General features: G+C 52.8%; 1 protein-coding gene across 1 annotated transcript in view; it reads left to right on the top strand.

Moving 5' to 3' along the window:
- The window catches only part of apbb3 (amyloid beta (A4) precursor protein-binding, family B, member 3), a 177,111-nt gene that overhangs the window by 82,337 nt on the left and 76,331 nt on the right, over positions 1-18,443 (top strand). Inside the window, exon 6 of the mRNA XM_072512744.1 lies at positions 4,512-4,639. Within this exon, the coding sequence (XP_072368845.1) occupies positions 4,512-4,639 (128 nt within the window). The remainder of the gene's footprint in view (positions 1-4,511; positions 4,640-18,443) is intronic.

Raw genomic sequence — 18,443 nt, 5'->3', positions numbered from 1 at the left:
TTGGCAACAGTGGGATTTTGTTTTGGGGACAGTGGGATATCGTGTTGGGGACAGTGGGATATCGTGTTGGGGACAGTGGGATATCGTGTTGTGAACAGTGGGGTTTTGTTTTGGGAACAGTGGGATGTCGTGTTGGGGACAGTGGGGTATCGTATTGGGGACAGTGGGATATCGTGTTGGGGACAGTGGGATATTGTGTTGGGGACAGTGGGATATCGTGTTGGGGACAGTGGGATATTGTGTTGGGAACAGTGTGATATCGTGTTGGGGACAGTGGGATATCGTGTTGGGAAGAGTGGGATTTTGTTTGGGGACAGTGGGATATCGTGTTGGGGACAGTGGGATATCGTGTTGGGGACAGTGGGATATCATGTTGGGAACAGTGGGTTATAGTGTTGGGAACAGTGGGATATCGTGTTGGGAACAGTGGGATATCGTGTTGGGAACAGTGGGATATCGTGTTGGGAACAGTGGGAAGGCGTGTTGGGAACAGTGGTAATCGTATTGGGGACAATGTGATATCATGTTGGGAACAGTGGGATATTGTGTTGGGGACAGTGGGATATCGTGTTGGGAACAGTGGGATATCGTGTTGGGAACAGCGGGATATCGTGTTGGGAACAGTGGTAATCGTGTTGGGGACAGTGTGATATCGTGTTGGGAACAGTGGGAAATCGTGTTGGGAACAGTGGGATATCGTGTTGGGAACAGTGGGATATCGTGTTGGGAACAGTGGGAAGGAGTGCTGGGAACAGTGGTAATCGTGTTGGGGACAGTGTGATATCGTGTTGGGAACAGTGGGATATCGTGTTGGGAACAGTGGGATATCATGTTGGCGACAGTGGGATATCGTGTTGGGAATAGTGGGAAGGGGTGCTGGGGACAGTGTGATATCGCGTTGCGGACAGTGTGATATCGTGTTGGGAACAGTGGAATATCGTGTTGGGGACAGTGGGACATCGTGTCGGGAACAGTGGGGTGCTGTGTTGGGGACAGTGGCTTATCGTGTTGGGAACAGTGGGATATCCTGTCCCGTACCAGCCTCCCGAACAGGCACCGGAATGTGGCGACTAGGGGCTTTTCACAGTAACTTCATTTGAAGCCAACTTGTGACAATAAGCAATTTTCATTTCATTCATATCGTGTTGGGGACAGTGGGATATCGTGTTGGGGACAGTGGGAAGCCGTGTTGGGAACAGTGGGATATCGTGTTGGGAACAGTGGAATGCTGTGTTGGGAACATTGGGATATCGTGTTGGGAACAATGGGATATCCTGTGGGAACAGTGGGATATCGTGTTGGGAACAGTGGGATATCGTGTTGGGGACAGTGGGATATCATGTTGGGAACAGAGAGATATTATGTTGGGAACAGTGGGATATCGTGTTGGGAACAGTGGGATATCGCGTTGGAGAAAGTGGGATATTGTGTCGGGGACAGTGGGATATCGTGTTGGGAACAGTGGGATATCGTGTTGGGGACAGTGGGATATCGTGTTGGGGACGGTGGGATGTCGTGTTGGGAACAGTGGGAGATCGTGTTGGGGACGGTGGGATATTTTGTTGGGAATAGTGGGTGTTGGGATGGGTACTGAGGGTGTTGGGATGGGTACAGTGGGTGTTGGGATGGGTACAGTGGGTGTTGGGATGAGTACAGAGGATGTTGGGATGGGTACAGTGGGTGTTGGGATGGGTACAGAGGTGATGGGATGGGTACAGTGGGTGTTGGGATGATTACATTGGGTGTTGGGATGGGTACAGAGAGTGTTGGAATTGGTACAGTGTGTGTTGGGATGGGTACAGTGGGTGTTGGGATGGGTACAGTGGGTGTTGGGATGGGTACAATGGGTGTTGGGATGGGTACAGAGGTGATGGGATGGGTACAGTGGGTGTTGGCATGGGTACAGTGGGTGTTAGGTTGGATACAGAGGGTGTTGGGATGGGTACAGTGGGTGTTGGGATGGGTACAGTGGGTGCTGGGATGGGTACAGTGGGTGTTGGGATGGGTACAGTGGGTGTTGGGATGAGTACAGAGGATGTTGGGATGGGTACAGTGGGTGTTGGGATGGGTACATAGGTGATGGGATGGGTACAGTGGGTGTTGGGATGATTACATTGGGTGTTGGGATGGGTACAGAGAGTGTTGGAATTGGTACAGTGTGTGTTGGGATGGGTACAGTGGGTGTTGGGATGGGTACAGTGGGTGTTGGGATGGGTACAATGGGTGTTGGGATGGGTACAGAGGTGATGGGATGGGTACAGTGGGTGTTGGCATGGGTACAGTGGGTGTTAGGTTGGATACAGAGGGTGTTGGGATGGGTACAGTGGGTGTTGGGATGGGTACAGTGGGTGTTGGGATGGGTACAGTGGGTGCTGGGATGGGTACAGTGGGTGTTCGGATGGGTACAGTGTGTTGGGATGGGTACAGTGGGTGTTGGGATGGGTATGTGGGTGTTGGGGTGGGTACGGTCGGTGTTTGGGTGGGTACAGTGTGTGTTGGGATGGGTACAGTGTGTGTTGGGATGGGTACAGTGGGTGTTGGGATGGGTACAGAGGGGATGGGTACAGTGGGTGTTGGGATGGGTACAGTGGGTGTTGGGATGGGTACAGTGGGTGTTGGGATGGGTACAGAGGTGTTGGCATGGGTACGGTGGGTGTTGGGATGGGTACAGTGGGTGTTGGGATGGGTACGGTGGGTGTTGGGATGGGTACAGTGGGTGCTGAGATGGGTACAGTGGGTGTTGGGATGGGTACAGTGGGTGTTGGGATGGGTACAGTGGGTGCTGAGATGGGTACAGTGGGTGTTGGAATTGGTACAGTATGTGTTGGGATGGGTACAGTGTGTTCGGATGGGTACAGTGGGTGTTGGGATGGGTATGTGGGTGTTGGGGTGGGTACGGTCGGTGTTGGGATGGGTACAGTGGGTGTTGGGATGGTTACATTGGGTGTTGGAATTGGTACAGTGTGTGTTGGGATGGGTACAGCGTGTGTTGGGATGGGTACAGTGGGTGTTGGGATGGGTGCAGAGGTGATGGGATGGGTACAGTGGGTGTTGGGATGGGTACAGTGGGTGTTGGGATGGGTGCAGAGGTGATGGGATGGGTACAGTGGGTGATGGGATGGGTACAGTGGGTGTTGGGATGGGTACAGTGGGTGTTGGGATGGGTGCAGAGGTGATGGGATGGGTACAGTGGGTGTTGGGATGGGTACAGTGGGTGTTGGGATGGGTGCAGAGGTGATGGGATGGGTACAGTGGGTGTTGGGATGGGTACAGTGGGTGTTGGGATGAATACCGAGGATGTTGGGATGGGTACAGTGGGTGTTGCGATGGGTACAGAGCGTGTTGGAATTGGTACATTGTGTGTTTGGATGGGTACAGTGGGTGTTGGGATGGGTACAGTCGGTGTTGGAATGGGTACAGTGGGTGTTGGGATGGGTACAGTGGGTGTTGGGATGGGTACAGTCGGTGTTGGAATGGGTACAGTGGGTGTTGGGATGGGTACAGTGGGTGTTGGGATGGGTACAGTCGGTGTTGGGATGGGTACAGTGGGTGTTGGGATGGGTACAGTGGGTGTTGGGATGGGTACAGTCGGTGTTGGGATGGGTACAGTGGGTGTTGGGATGAGTACAGAGGATGTTGGGATGGGTACAGTGGGTGTTGGGATGGTTACATTGGGTGTTGGGATGGGTACAGAGAGGATTGGAATTGGTACAGTGTGTGTTGGGATGGGTACAGTGTGTGTTGGGATGGGTACAGTGGGTGTTGGGATGGGTACAGAGGTGATGTGATGGGTACAGTGGGTGTTGGGATGGGTACAGTGGGTGTTGGGATGGGTACAGAGATGTTGGCATTGGTACAGTGGGTGCTGGGATGGGTACAGTGGGTGTTCGGATGGGTACAGTGTGTTGGGATGGGTACAGTGGGTGTTGGGATGGGTATGTGGGTGTTGGGGTGGGTACGGTCGGTGTTGGGATGGGTACAGTGGGTGTTGGGATGGGTACAGTGGGTGTTGGGATGGGTACAGTGGGTGTTGGGATGGGTACAGTCGGTGTTGGGATGGGTACAGTCGGTGTTGGGATGGGTACATTGGGTGTTGGGATGGGTACAGTGGGTGTTGGGATGGGTACAGTGGGTGTTGGGATGGGTACAGTCGGTGTTGGGATGGGTACAGTCGGTGTTGGGATGGGTACAGTCGGTGTTGGGATGGGTACAGTCGGTGTTGGGATGGGTACAGAGGGTGCTGGGATGGGTGCAGTGGGTGTTGGGATGGGTACAGTCGGTGTTGGGATGGGTACAGTGGGTGTTGGGATAGGTACAGTGGGTGTTGGGTTGGGTACAGTGGGTGTTGGGATGGGTACAGTGGGTGTTGGGATGGGTACAGTCGGTGTTGTGATGGGTACAGTCGGTGTTGGGATGGGTACAGTGGGATGTTCCACTGCGTGCAATGGAAAACCCGTTGGACAAATTTGTTTGGTTGAACTTGATCATTGGCACTTTTGTTGTTCCTGCAGGGTCAGGACATGGTGATGGTTCTTAGGAAGGACACACTGAGCCTCGTGGACCCTGTAGATCACAGTTTGATTCATTCTCAACCAATTATCAACATTCGAGTGTGGGGAGTTGGATGTAACAACGGCAGGTGAGTTTCGGGATCTCAAACCCTTTGTATTCTCTGGGGAAGTAAGGTAGTATGCTGAATGGTCTGTGCAGATAGTCGAATTGTAATTCTCTTTCTAAGAGGATAATATCCCTTTTCTCTTTCTGTTGGGATTTGGGGACATTTGTTATCTATTAAACTTTTGACCAATAGACAACCAAACCGATCAGAATTTGAACCACAGTCTCAACGAGTTATGTTGGCTTCAACTTGGCAAGTGCAGAGGGCAGGAGACAGCTCCAGTTGAATTAAGGCTGAACGTTTTGAACTCTCAACTCCACACTCCTTCAGTTACAACAATTTCTGATCGTCAATGAACTGACTGCTCGGAGCGATAAAGAGTAACAGGGAGAACTTGTCTGGTGGCATTGGTAGACCACTTCTTTTGGATGGTTGTAAACCTGTAAGAAATGCTAAGAAGCAGAAACCGCCATGAACTTTAGTAATGAATGTCAATTTGCAACTCGCTGGATTATTTGCCGAGATTCCTGCACATTTTGTATCATCGGAGATCTGTGAACGTGTTGCAAGCCCAGGATCCGCCGTTGAATTGCTCCTCTCCCAGACTCAGTGTGTTAAGGCGTAGACCAGTGGTTTTCTTCATTCTTTCAAGGGCTGTAGGCGTCACGGGCAAGGCCACTATTTTTTGCCCATCCCTAATTGCCCTTGAACCGGAGCGCCACGTTCTTTCTGGGTCTGGAGTCACGTACAGACCCGGGACCGATTTAGCTCAGTTGGTTGGACAGCTGGCTTGTGATGCAGAGCGAGGCCAACAGCGCGGGTTCAGTTCCTGTACCGGCTGAGGTTATTCATGACCTTCTCAACCTTGCCCCTCGCCTGAGGTGTGGTGACCTTCAGGTGAAATCCCCACCATTTCCCTGTCAAAGGGGAAAGCAGCCTCTGGTCATCGGGGACTGTGGTGACGTTACTTTTGATAAATTTACATCAATTACTTACCATAGACCAGATCAGGTGAGCACAGCAGATTTCCTTCACTCGAGGGTCATTAATGAACAATTTGGGTGTGGTATTATCAGGTATTGCAGTACCCGAGAGGCTGAAGTTCCATTGGTTAAACCTGAGGGTTTACCATTGGCTGTATAGTATGTAGCTCCGCCCTGATAGGCAGGTATAAGAACCGGTGCCGTCCCAGCAGCCCTCATTCTGCACCTGAGCTGCTGGGGAACAGTTCTAGTCTATTAAAGCCTTCAGTTGTGCCACAACCTTGTTTTAGAGGTAATTGATCGTGCATCAATGGGTTTTGACAACAATTAATGACAGTTGTTGTGGCCACCGCCATTGCTGAGATGAGCTTCCAATTCCAGATTTTCTGAATTGAATTTAAACGTCCCCAATTGCTGGGGTGGGATTTGAACCCAGAGCACGAGCCTGGGCCTCAGGATTACCACTATGCCTCGTCCCCCCCCCCCCCGAACATGAACCTAAGCTACGTGGATTGGTGGGTTACAGGCTCAAGCCCCAATTTGCGCCAGTGTGACAATAGGGGCAAACCGACAATTTACCTCGGCTGGAGGAGGGGGGCAGAAATCACACCCCCCGGCTGCTACACAGCGCCAGGATTTGAGGCCGAGTCGAGATTTCTCTTGATGCACGATCAATTGCACAAAGACTAAAGTTGGGTACAACTGTGGCTTTATTACAGTCAGATGCGTGGCCTCCTGCTGCAGCTGGCGAAATGGCAGGGCACTGGAGGTCATGCATATTTATACAGTTCTCCGTGGGCGGAGCCAGCCGGCAGGAGCTACCGGCAAACCTGTAGTGCAGGTCCTACCTTACATCTCCTATTACAGTGGTTCACCACATTCACCCCCTGTTAAAAATGAGTCCGGCGGGGGTGATGTGAAACTATATACAATTGGTGCAATTATGTACAGTGGTAGGGAAAGAAAAGTCCATGTTGACGGTCCGGAGTCCGTCAAAGGTTCAGCCGGTCCGGTGCTTTGGTGCTTCGTTGGGAGCGGCGTAACGGTGGTGGCGAAGTCGGTGCTGGCGGTGGTGGAGGTGGCACCGATGGCGGTGGTGGTGGTGCTGATGCTGGCCAGTCATCGGGGAACTCCGGGTGCGTGACAAAGTCCTCTTCTTCCTCTTGTGCGGAAAAGGGGAGGGGTGTGTGATCTGGTGGGGTCAATATTGGCGGCGCGGTGAGAGGGGGGGCGCATGGGTGGGGGAGGTGGGGGTGTTGGGGTGGAACCTGATGGTTGCAGGTCCCTGAGTGAGACAGTATCTTGGCGGCCGTCGGGGAACTCAACGGAGGCATATTGAGGGTTGGTGAGGAGCAGGTGAACCCTGTCCACCAAGGGGTCCGCCTTGTGGAGTCGGACGTGCCTACGGAGAAGGACCGGTCCTGGAGCTGCGAGCCAAGTCGGGAGCGACACCCCAGATGTGGACTTCCTGCGGAAGGTAAAAACACGTTCATGGGGTGTGTTATTAGTGGCGGTGCACAATAGTGACCGGATGGAGTGTAGAGCGTCAGGGAGGACCTCCTGCCAGCAAGAGGCTGGGAGGTTCCTGGACCGTAGGGCCAGCTGGATGGCCCTCCAAACTGTCCCATTCTCCCGTTCTACCTGCCCGTTTCCCTGGGGGTTGTAGCTGGTCGTCCTGCTGGAGGCGATACCACTGCTGAGCAGGAACTGACGCAGCTCATCGCTCATGAATGAGGATCCCCTGTCACTGTGGATGTAGGTGGGGAAACCGAACAGGGCGAAGATGGTGCTGAGGGCCTTGATGACGGTGGCAGACGTAATATCGGGGCATGGGATGGCGAAGGGGAATCTGGAATACTCATCGACCACACTGAGAATGTACGTGTTACGGTCGGTGGAGGGGAGGGGCCCTTTGAAATCCACGCTGAGGCGTTCAAAGGGGCGGGAGGCCTTCACCAGGCGCGCACGGTCTGGCCGGTAGAAGTGCGGCTTGCACTCCGCACAGACCTGGCAGTCCCTGGTGACTGTCCTTACTTCCTCGACGGAGTAGGGCAGATTGTGAGCTTTGACCAGATGGTACAATCGAGTGACCCCCGGGTGACAAAGGCTGTCGTGTAGGGCCCGGAGTTGGTCCACTTGTGCGCTGGCACATGCACCTCGGGAGAGGGCATCTGGGGGCTCGTTGAGTTTGCCGGGGCGATACAAGATCTCGTAATTATAGGTGGAGAGCTCGATTCTCCACCGCAAGATTTTATCATTTTTGATCTTGCCCCGCTGTGTGTTATTGAACATGAAGGCTACCGACCGTTGGTCCGTAAGGAGAGTGAATCTCTTACCGGCCAGGTAATGCCTCCAATGCCGCACAGCTTCAACGATAGCTTGGGCCTCCTTTTCGACGGATGAGTGTCGAAGTTCAGAGGCATGAAGGGTGCGGGAAAAGAATGCCACGGGTCTGCCTGCCTGGTTTAGAGTGGCGGCAAGGGCGACGTCTAAAGCGTCGCTTTCTACTTGGAAAGGCAGTGACTCATCCACTGCGCGCATCCCGGCCTTGGCGATGTCTGCTCTGATGCGGGCGAAAGCGTGTTGTGCCTCGGCCGCAAGGGGGAATTGGGTGGACTGAATGAGTGGGCGGGCCTTGTCCGCATAGTTTGGGACCCACTGAGCGTAATAGGAAAAGAACCTCAGGCAGCGTTTGAGGGTCTTGGGGCAGTGGGGGAGGGAAAGTTCCATGAGGGGGCGCATGCGATCGGGGTCGGGCCCGAGAAGTCTGTTTTGGACTATATAGCCGAGAATGGCTAACCGGGTCGTGCTGAACACACACTTCTCTTTGTTGTAGGTCAGGTTGAGAAGAGTGGCAGTGCGGAGGAATTTATCGAGGTTGGCATCGTGGTCCTGCTGGTCGTGGCCGCAGATGGTGACATTATCTAAGTACAGAAAGGTGGCCCGCAAACCGTACTAGTCGACCATTCGGTCCATCTCTCTTTGGAAGACCGAGACCCCATTTGTGACACCGAAAGGGACCCTAAGGAGGTGGTAGAGGCGACCGTCCGCCTCAAAGGCAGTGTATGGCCGGTCCGACTTCCGGATGGGGAGCTGGTGGTAGGCGGATTTCAGGTCAATTGTTGAGAAGACCCGGTACTGCGCAATCTGATTGACCATATCAGATATGCGTGGGAGGGGGTACGCGTCAAGCTGCATGTACCGATTGAAGGTCTGGCTGTAGTCCACAACCATCCTGTGTTTCTCCCCAGTTTTAACCACTACCACTTGGGCTCTCCAGGGGCTGTTGCTGGCCTCGATAATACCCTCCTTAAGCAGCCGCTGGTCTTCGGACCTGATGAAGGTCTTGTCCTGGGTGCTGTACCGTCTGCTCCTAGTGGCAACGGGCTTGCAATCTGCAGTTAGATTGGCAAAAAGGGAGGGGGGATCGACCTTGAAGGTCGCGAGGCCGCGAGGCCGCAAACGGTAAGGGGGGGGGGGGGGTAAGGGCCCGCCGAATTTGAGGGTGAGACTCTGGAGGTTGCACTGGAAGTCCAGGCCCAACAGGAGTGCAGCGCAGTGATTAGGAAGGACATAGAGGCGGACGTTACTAAATTCTATGCCCTGGACCGTGAGGGTGACGGTACAAAAGCCTCGGATCGGGACGGAGTGGGATCCGGAGGCTAGGGAGATCCTTTGATTGGCCGGGTGGACCGCGAGGGAGCAGCGCCTTACCGTATCTGGGTGAACAAAGCTTTCGGTGCTCCCGGAGTCCAGCAGGCACGAGGTCGCGTGGCTGTTGATTTTAACCGTCGTCGATGCGGTGGCCAGGTTGTGCGGGCGAGATTGGTCCAGCGTCATCGAAGCGAGCTGTGGGTAGCCATCGGATGCTTCGGGTGGCGAGCGTGTGCGGTTCCGATGTCGGGATGTCCAGAGACCCTGTGGGGGACAAGATGGCGGCGCCCATGGTGCGCACATTGCGGGGTCGGGACAAGATGGCGGCGCCCATTGGTCGCACATGGCCCTGGGAGGAGAAGATGGCGGCTCCCATTGTGCGCCTGGCGTGGGGGAGGGGGCGATAGCGGGCACGATCGCAGCGACTGCGCGGGCCTGGCACACCGCCGCGAAGTGGCCCTTTTTACTGCAGGCTTTACAAACTGCAGTGCGGGCCGGGCAGTGTTGGCGGGGGTGCTTCCGCTGACCGCAGAAGTAGCAGCGGGGACCCCCGGGGTGCGCGGATCGGCAGGCGTATTGGGAAGGCAGGGCCCCGGCTGAGGAGGTCATCAGCGGGGGCCAGGAGGGGTAGGAAGGAGTAGAAGGGTGGGCAGTGCGGCGGGAGAGGTACGATTGTACGTTACGGGATGCGACCGTCATGGAGAGCGCCAAGGTTTTCGTCTCTGCCAGTTCGAGCGTGGCCCCTTCCAGTAATCGTTCTCGGATGCGGTCCGACGCAATCCCCGTCACGAAGGCATCGCGCATGAGGAGATTTGCGTGTTCGGCGGCCGTAATGGCCTGACAGTCCCAGTCCCGGACGAGTGGAATTAGGGCCCGCCAGAAGTCTTCGATGGACTCACCAGGTAGTTGCGAGCGGGTGGCGAGTACATGCCTGGCGAAGAGCGTGTTCGCCTTCTGCGCGTTGTGTTCCTGAAGGAGTTCCATTGCTTTTGTGTAATTCGTGGTGTCTTGGATCAACGGGAACCCGCTGGAGCTCAGTCTGGAGTACAGGACGTTTATCTTCTGAGCCTCCGTTGGCGCGGGGTCCGCCGCGTTGATGTAGGCCTCAAAACATGCTAGCCAGTGAGTAAAGTCTTTCCTGGCGTCGGGCGAGTGCGGATCCGGCTGCAGGCGATCGGGCTTAATTCTGATATCCATTCTGTGGAAAATCTGACTGTAATAAATTGATGCACGATCAATTGCACAAAGACTAAAGTTGGGTACAACTGTGGCTTTATTACAGTCAGATGTGTGGCCTCCTGCTGCAGCTGGCGAAATTGCAGGGCACTGGAGGTCATGCATATTTATACAGTTCACCCTGGGCAGAGCCAGCCGGCAGGAGCTACTGGCGAACCTGTAGCGCAGGTCCTACCTTACATCTCCTATTACAGTGGATCACCACATCTCTTCAACAGTCGAATAACCTTCACAACCCCCATGCAAGGAAAAGCCTATTTGGATCAACAGACCAAGAACGCAGTGGGTACTCCTGGAACCATAACCCCAACAAGGAGTGAGCTAGGTGATCGGTGGTGGTGGCGAGGGGGGGGGGGGGGGGGGGGGGGGGGTCTGTTAGAAGGATGAATCATTTTTTAACCAATGTGAATGGAGATTGCTTGGTGGAAAGTTAGTATCTCCCTCCGGTGGAAGATGGGAGAAGTGATTCTTTAATCAAGTGTTTTTCAAAATTTTTGTCCGGGATATCGTGTTGGGGACAGTGGGATATAGTTCAGGACCCACGCCGGCTGACATTAGTGATCCACGCCAGCCGAACTCAGCGACACACGCCAGCCGACTGTCGCAACCCACGCCAGCCGACCTTCGGGACCCACACCAGCCAACCTTTGAAATGAAATGAAATGAAATGAAAATCGCTTATTGTCACAAGTAGGCTTCAAATGAAGTTACTGTGAAGAGCCCCTAGTCGCCACATTCCGGCGCCTGTTCAGGGAGGCTGTTACGGGAATTGAACCGTGCTACTGGCCTGCCTTGGCCTGCTTTCAAAGCCAGCGATTTAGCCCTGGGCTAAACCGGCCCCAGTGACCCACGGCAGTCGACTTTCGCGACCTACGCCACCCAAACCTTGTGACCCACCATTTCGCTTACCGTTAATGTTTGGTCCTCAGGATCTCACATTTCTGCATGGGTTGTTCGTCAGAGGCCCTGGAGCTCACGCCAGCACTGCTGTGTCTTGTCGTAGGTTCTCCTGAGCCGCTCTCTCCAGCAGGTTGAGTTGGGAGATCCTGGCCTGTTTGTGTCTCTGGCCCTCTCTTCCTTATTACAAAATCTTCAGTCCTGTGGCTTGCTTGCTGCTGACAAAATGGAGGAACTGCAATTGCGCCCAGGGCACGTGACGTCAGCGTTCAGGGTGGATGACCTGCTCCCTGCCGCCGCTTCAGGCAGGAAGTCTGCATCAAATTTCTTTTTAAACCTCCTGGTTCAGCTCGCTCAGCTCAGTCTGTTTGGTGGGTTTGATGTTTACGAGCTCAATGATGTTCACCAGCTTGCGGCTTCCGCTGGGCCTCATTGATAAACATAAAGGTGTATCACAGGGATCAGTGCTGGGTCCTCTGCTGTTTGTGATTTTTATCAATGACTTGGAGGAGGGGGCTGAAGGGTGGGTCAGTAAATTTGCTGATGGCACCAAGATTGGTGGAGTAGCGGATGAGGTGGAGGGCTGTTGTAGGCTGCAAAGAGACATTGATAGGATGCAGAGCTGGGCCTAAAAATGGCAGATGGAGTTTAACCCTGATGAGTGCGAGGTGATTCATTTTGGTAGGAAAGATTTGCATGGGGATTACAGGGTCAGCGGCAGGGTTCTGCGGAATCTGGAGGAACAGAGAGATCTTGGGGTTCATGTCCACAGACCTCTGAAGGTTGCCACTCAAGTGGATAGAGCCGTGAAGAAGGCTTATAGTGTGTTAGCGTTTATTAATAGGGGGCTTGAGTTTAAGAGCCGCGGGGTTTTGCTGCAACTGTACATGACCCTGGTGAGACCACATTTGGAGTATTGTGTGCAGTTCTGGTCACCTCACTTTAGAAAGGATGTGGAAGCATTGGAAAGGGTGCAAAGGAGATTTACCAGGATGCTGCCTGGTTTGCAGGATACGTCTTATGAGGAAAGGTTGAGGGAGCTAGGGTTTTTCTCTTTGGAGCGGAGGAGGATGAGAGGCGACTTAACAGAGGTTTATAAGATGATGAGGGGGATAGATAGAGTGGACATTCAGAGACTATTTCCTCGGGTGGATGTAGCTGTTACAAGGGGGCATAACTATAAGGTTCAGGGTCGGAGATATAGGAGGGATGTCTGAGGTAGGTTCTTTACTCAGAGAGTGGTTAGGGTGTGGAATGGACTGCCTGCTGTGATAGTGGAGTCGGCCACTTTAGGAACTTTCAAGCGGTTATTGGATAGGCACATGGAGCACACCAGAATGACAGGGAGTGGGATAGCTTGATCTTGGTTTCGGACAATGCTCGGCACACCATCGAGGGCCGAAGGGCCTGTTCTGTGCTGTACTGTTCTATGTTCTATGTTAACTCCCAGCAAACGGGCAGTGGGGCTGTTTAGCACAGGGCTAAATCGCTGGCTTTGAAAACAGACCAAGGCAGGCCAGCAGCACGGTTCAATTCCCGTAACAGCCTCCCCGAACAGGTGCTGGAATGTGGTGACTAGGGGCTTTTCACAGTAACTTCATTTGAAGCCTACTTGTGACAATGAGCGATTTTCAGTCATTTCAACTCGATCTACTTGATTTGATTCCCTCACCCTTACCCAGACCTCACCAAAAAAAATCCGTCAGTCGCATTATAAAAGGTTCAGCGTCAGCAGCTGTTTCTGGAGGACACAATTGCAGAATTTCATTCCTGCTTTGTGCGGAGAAATGCTTCCTGACATCACCCCGGACCTGCCTAGCTCGAAATTTAAGGTTGTTCTGGATCGTGTTCTGGACTCCCCGCCACCCGCCCTTCCCCCATCCCCCCCTCTGAGGAAATACCTTTTGTCCGTTTACCCCATAAAATCTTTAAACAGATCCTTTGTCCCTCAATATTTTATACTCGAGGGAGTACGAGCCTCGTCTGTGCAGGCGACCCTCCTGATTTAATCTACACCGCCTGCTTTCTACCTGATTAGAAAACAGTATGTGATGAACGGTTACTGTATTACTGTACCCTTATCATCATGTAAGGTGATGTCCCCTTTAAGACCGGGCTTGGAACCCTGGGGGACTCTGCCTCCGGCTCCGCCCACCTGGGAGTCGTTTATAAGGGGATGCCTTGTGGGAGGCACCCAGTAAGCACCCGTCTCGGCACCAGGCTAGTTCTTATCTTATTAAAGCCTTCTTTACCGTTTTACTCTCTCGCGTCGTTATTAAGGGTACGACAAAGTAAATGCTGGAAAATCTCAGCAGATCTGGCAGCATCGGTGGAGAGGGAAACAGAGTTGACGTTTCGGGTCGCGATGAGCTCGTGTTTGTTTTTTTTAAATTAACCTGTTGATTATGAATTAGTCCCAAATTTAAAGCCCCCTCGTTGTCTTTCTCTCTGTCTGCTCAATGCAAACCGCCCCCGCCCCCCCCCACCCCTCTCCCCACTTGCTATTTGATTACACTGACGCCTGTTGCTTTTAGTAGTCCGTGAATAGATTGGCGATTGGAGGTCAGGTTTGTGTGTCGTATTACCCAGAAATTCCTTGGATTCAAGGACATGCATCCTCCCGATTGTGCGTCAGGATGATCGATGACTGAAGGCCATTACGGGATTGCTGAATGCAACCTCAACAATACTGATAAATATCCAGAATCCTTGAATCGAAACAATCTCATTCGTCAGGGTTTCACACAAATCAGCGGAAAACCCTTTCACTCCAATCTCACTGAAATGTATAAAATAGCACAAGATGTTTCTGGAATGGAGATGGGTGATAGGGATATGGATCAGGAACAAATGAACGGAGCTGGTACCAGAGGGAAGTTCTCCTCTCAGAGAGGCGCACGTCTACAATACTCTGTTAGGCTGGAAGAGAGAGTAAACTGAGGGGACAGATCCGATTGGTGAGCTGAAGGATGGAGGGAGGGGGTTTGATGAGTGAGTTGAAGGGTGGAGGGAGGGGATTTGATGATGAGTTGAGGGGGGTTTGATAATGATGTGGTAGTCGGTATTAGGGGTATTACGGTACCCTGTAATGCTGTAAGACCATTGGTGTAGGAGGTACTGTTTTCATTGGTGAAGCCTGCCTGCTGGTTCCGCCCAGTAAGGCGGAGTATAAGAGTCTGTGTCTCCCCAGCAGCTGCCTTCTGTACCTGCGCTGCTGGGGGAAACATCTAGTGTAATAAAGCCTTCAATTTCTCCAATCTCGCTTCTGGAGTTATTGATCGAGCATTAATTTATTACACTAGATTTTAAAGGATGGAGCTCCGAATCAAGCCGGAGTGTCTGCAACTCAGCTCCCACGCGGCAAACTCAGCGGCAACATTCAAGCACTGGCTGGCGTGTTTCAATGGATATCTCAGGATGGCCACAATTACACCCACGGAGGACCAGAAAATGCAAGTTCTGCACTCGAGGGTGAGCCCAGAGATCTACACTCACAACGAGGATGTGGACGATTTCGAGGCCGCAATGAATCTGCTGAAAGGACACTATATTCGCCCTGTAAACCAGGTCTATGCCCGACATCTACTCGCGACGAGGCGACAAATCCCTGGGGAATCGCTGGAAGAGTTCTACCGTGCGCTCCTGTTGTTGGGGAGGAACTGTAACTGCCCACAAGTTTTGGCCAGCGACCACACAGAACTTTTGATCCAGGACGCATTTGTTGCAGGGATGCTGTCCTCCCAAATCCGCCAGCGATTGCTGGAGAAAGAGACACTAGGCCTCAAGGAGGCACGGGCCCTCGCTCGCTCCCTGGATGTGGCCTCCCGAAACGCCCGCGCTTACATCCCCGACCGCGCGGCAGCTCCTTGGGCAGCGTGGACACCCCCGCGACCGACTCCGATGCATCCACCATCCCCCCCACAAGCTTGTGCTGCGAGACTGCCAGGCAACCCCGGGGGGCCCCGCTGCTATTTTTGCGGGCAAGCCAAGCACCGCCGACAGCGCTGTCCGGCCCGCTCATCCCTCTGCAAAGGATGTGGCGAAAAGGGCCACTTCGTGGCGGTATGCCAGGCCCGGGCTGTCGCTGCGGTCTCCGGAGGCGAATCGGGACCGCCAGCACAACCCTTTCCACGGGCCACGTGCGGCCAGCGGGTGCCGCCATCTTCCTCCTTCGGGACCGCCAGCGCAACCCTCTCCACGGGCCACGTGTGGCCTCTGGGCGCCGCCATCTTGTCTCTCAGACACCACGTGTGATGGATGGGCGCCGCTATCTTGTGCACCCCCAACCATGTGTGACCAGTGGGCGCCGCCATCTTGGCTGGACTCTCAGGACTCCAACTCGGATGACCACACATCGCCCGAGGAGAACACCCAACTTCTGCCACGACTAGCCTCGGTGACCCTGGACCAGTCTCGGCCCCAAACACTCTCGACTGCAACGACGACCGTGCTCATCAGTGGGCATGAAACGTCCTGTCTGATCGACTCTGGGGCTTGCACGCTCCTTCCGTCCATCTCTGGTCGGTCGTCCAATCTTCTCTGCTGCCTTGTGAGTCTTTGCTCTGGAACCCCTTCCCTAACAGCACAGTGGGTGTACCTACACCTGAAGGAATGCAACGGTTCAAGAAGGCAACTCACCAGCACCTTCTGAAGGCCACTATACCACAGCTGCCACAGAATTTACAGGTGTAGAAGGAGGCCATTCTGCCCATCGAGTCTGCACCGACCCTGGGAAAGACCACCCTACTTAACCCCACGCCTCTACCCTATCCCCGTAACCCAGTAACGCCACCTAAACTTTTGGACACTAAGGGGCAATTTAGCGTGGCCAATCCACCTGACCTGCACATCTTTGGACTAGGGATGGGCAATAATGCTGGCCTAATCACCGACGGCCGCATCCCGTAAACAAATTTTAAAAAAAATATTTAGGAAGGGCAGACAAAAAGGAAAAGGCAGTGGAGTGGCAGTGCGGGTAAAAGAGGAAATGAATGCAATAGTGAGGAAGAATATTAGCTCCGACAATGTGGAATCTGTATAGGTAAAACAGAGAAATACCAAGAGGCAAAAAACGTTAATGGGAGTTGTATATAGACCCCAAAACTGTAGCGATGATGTTGGGATGGCATTAAACAGGGAATTAGAGACACATGCAATATAAGGAACATCTTCAGTTATGGGTGACTTTAATCTTTCTTTTACATTTAAAGTACCCAATTCATTTTTTCCAATTAAGGGGCAATTTAACGTGGCCAATCCACCTACCCTTCACATCTTTGGGTTGTGGGGGCGAAACCCACGCAGACACGGGGAGAATGTGCATACTCCACACGGACAGTGGCCCAGAACCGGGATCGAACCTGGGACCTCAGCACCGTGAGGCAGCAGGGCTAACCCACTGCGCCGCCGTGACACCCTTGGGTGGCTTTAATCTTCATATAGATTGGGCAAATCAAATTAATAACAATGCCATAGAGGAGGAATTCCTGGAGTGTATAGAGGATGGTTTTCTGGACCAATAGGTTGAGTAATCAACGAGAGACCAAGTCATCCCAGGCTGGGTTTTGTGTAATGAGAAAGGAATAGCTGGCAATCTAGTTGTGCGAGACCCTTTGGGGATGAGCGACCATAATATGATCGAACTCTTCATCAAGATGGAGAGTGACGTAGTTGATTCTGAAACTAGGGCCCTGAATCTAAAGAGAGGAAACTATGATGGTATGAGGCATGAGGCGTGAGTTGGCTATGATGAATTGGGGAAAAAACAGAAAATGCTGGAAAATCTGAGCAGGTCTGACAGCGTCTGTGGAGAGAGAACAGAGTTAACATTTTGACTCTTTTTCAGGGCAACACAGTAGCACAATAGCACAGATATAGTTCGAGTACATTAGATGGGTCGTTTTTTGTACAGTGTGTGCAGGAGGGGTTCCTGGCACAGTTTGTTGACAGGCCAACAAGAGGCGAGGCCACATTGGATTTGGTTTTGGGTAATGAACCAGGCCAGGTGTTGGATTTGGAGGTAGGAGAGCACTTTGGGGACAGTGACCACAATTCGGTGACGTTTACGTTAAGGATGGAAAGGGATAAGTATACACCGCAGGGCAAGAGTTATAGCTGGGGGAAGGGAAATTATGATGCCATTAGACGTGACTTGGGGGGGATAAGGTGGAGAAGTAGGCTGCAAGTGTTGGACACACTGGATAAGTGGAGCTTGTTCAAGGATCAGCTACTGCGTGTTCTTGATAAGTATGTACCGGTCAGGCAGGGAGGAAGGTGCCGAGCGAGGGAACCGTGGTTTACCAAAGAAGTGGAATCTCTTGTTAAGAGGAAGAAGGAGGCCTATGTGAAGATGAGGTGTGAAGTTTCAGTTGGGGCGATGGATAGTTACAAGGTAGCGAGGAAGGATCTAAAGAGAGAGCTAAGACGAGCAAGGAGGGGACATGAGAAGTATTTGGCAGGAAGGATCAAGGAAAACCCAAAAGCTTTCTATAGGTATGTCAGGAATAAGCGAATGACTAGGGAAAGAGTAGGACCAGTCAAGGACATGGATGGGAAGTTGTGTGTAGAGTCTGAAGAGATAGGCGAGATACTAAATGAATATTTTTCGTCACTATTCACTCAGGAAAAAGACAATGTTGTGGAGGAGAATGCTGAGCTCCAGGTAAATAGATTAGATGGCATTGAGGTACGTAGGGAAGCGGTGTTGGCAATTCTGGACAGGCTGAAAATAGATAAGTCCCCAGGACCTGATGGGATTTATCCTAGGATTCTCTGGGAGGCCAGGGAAGAGATTGCTGGACCATTGGCTTTGATTTTTATGTCATCATTGGCTACAGGAATAGTGCCAGAGGACTGGAGGATAGCAAATGTGGTCCCTTTGTTCAAAAAGGGGGGCAGAGACAACCCCGGCAACTATAGACCGGTGAGCCTCACGTCTGTAGTGGGTAAAGTCTTGGAGGGGATTATAAGAGACAAGATTTATAATCATCTAGATAGGAATAATATGATCAGGGATAGTCAGCATGGCTTTGTGAAGGGTAGGTCATGCCTCACAA

Source organism: Scyliorhinus torazame, chromosome 7, assembly GCF_047496885.1.
Source record: "Scyliorhinus torazame isolate Kashiwa2021f chromosome 7, sScyTor2.1, whole genome shotgun sequence".
NCBI classification, from domain to species: Eukaryota; Metazoa; Chordata; class Chondrichthyes; order Carcharhiniformes; family Scyliorhinidae; genus Scyliorhinus; species Scyliorhinus torazame.
The sequence above is the reverse complement of the archived record's forward strand: the minus strand, read 5'-3'. Positions and strand labels throughout refer to the sequence as shown.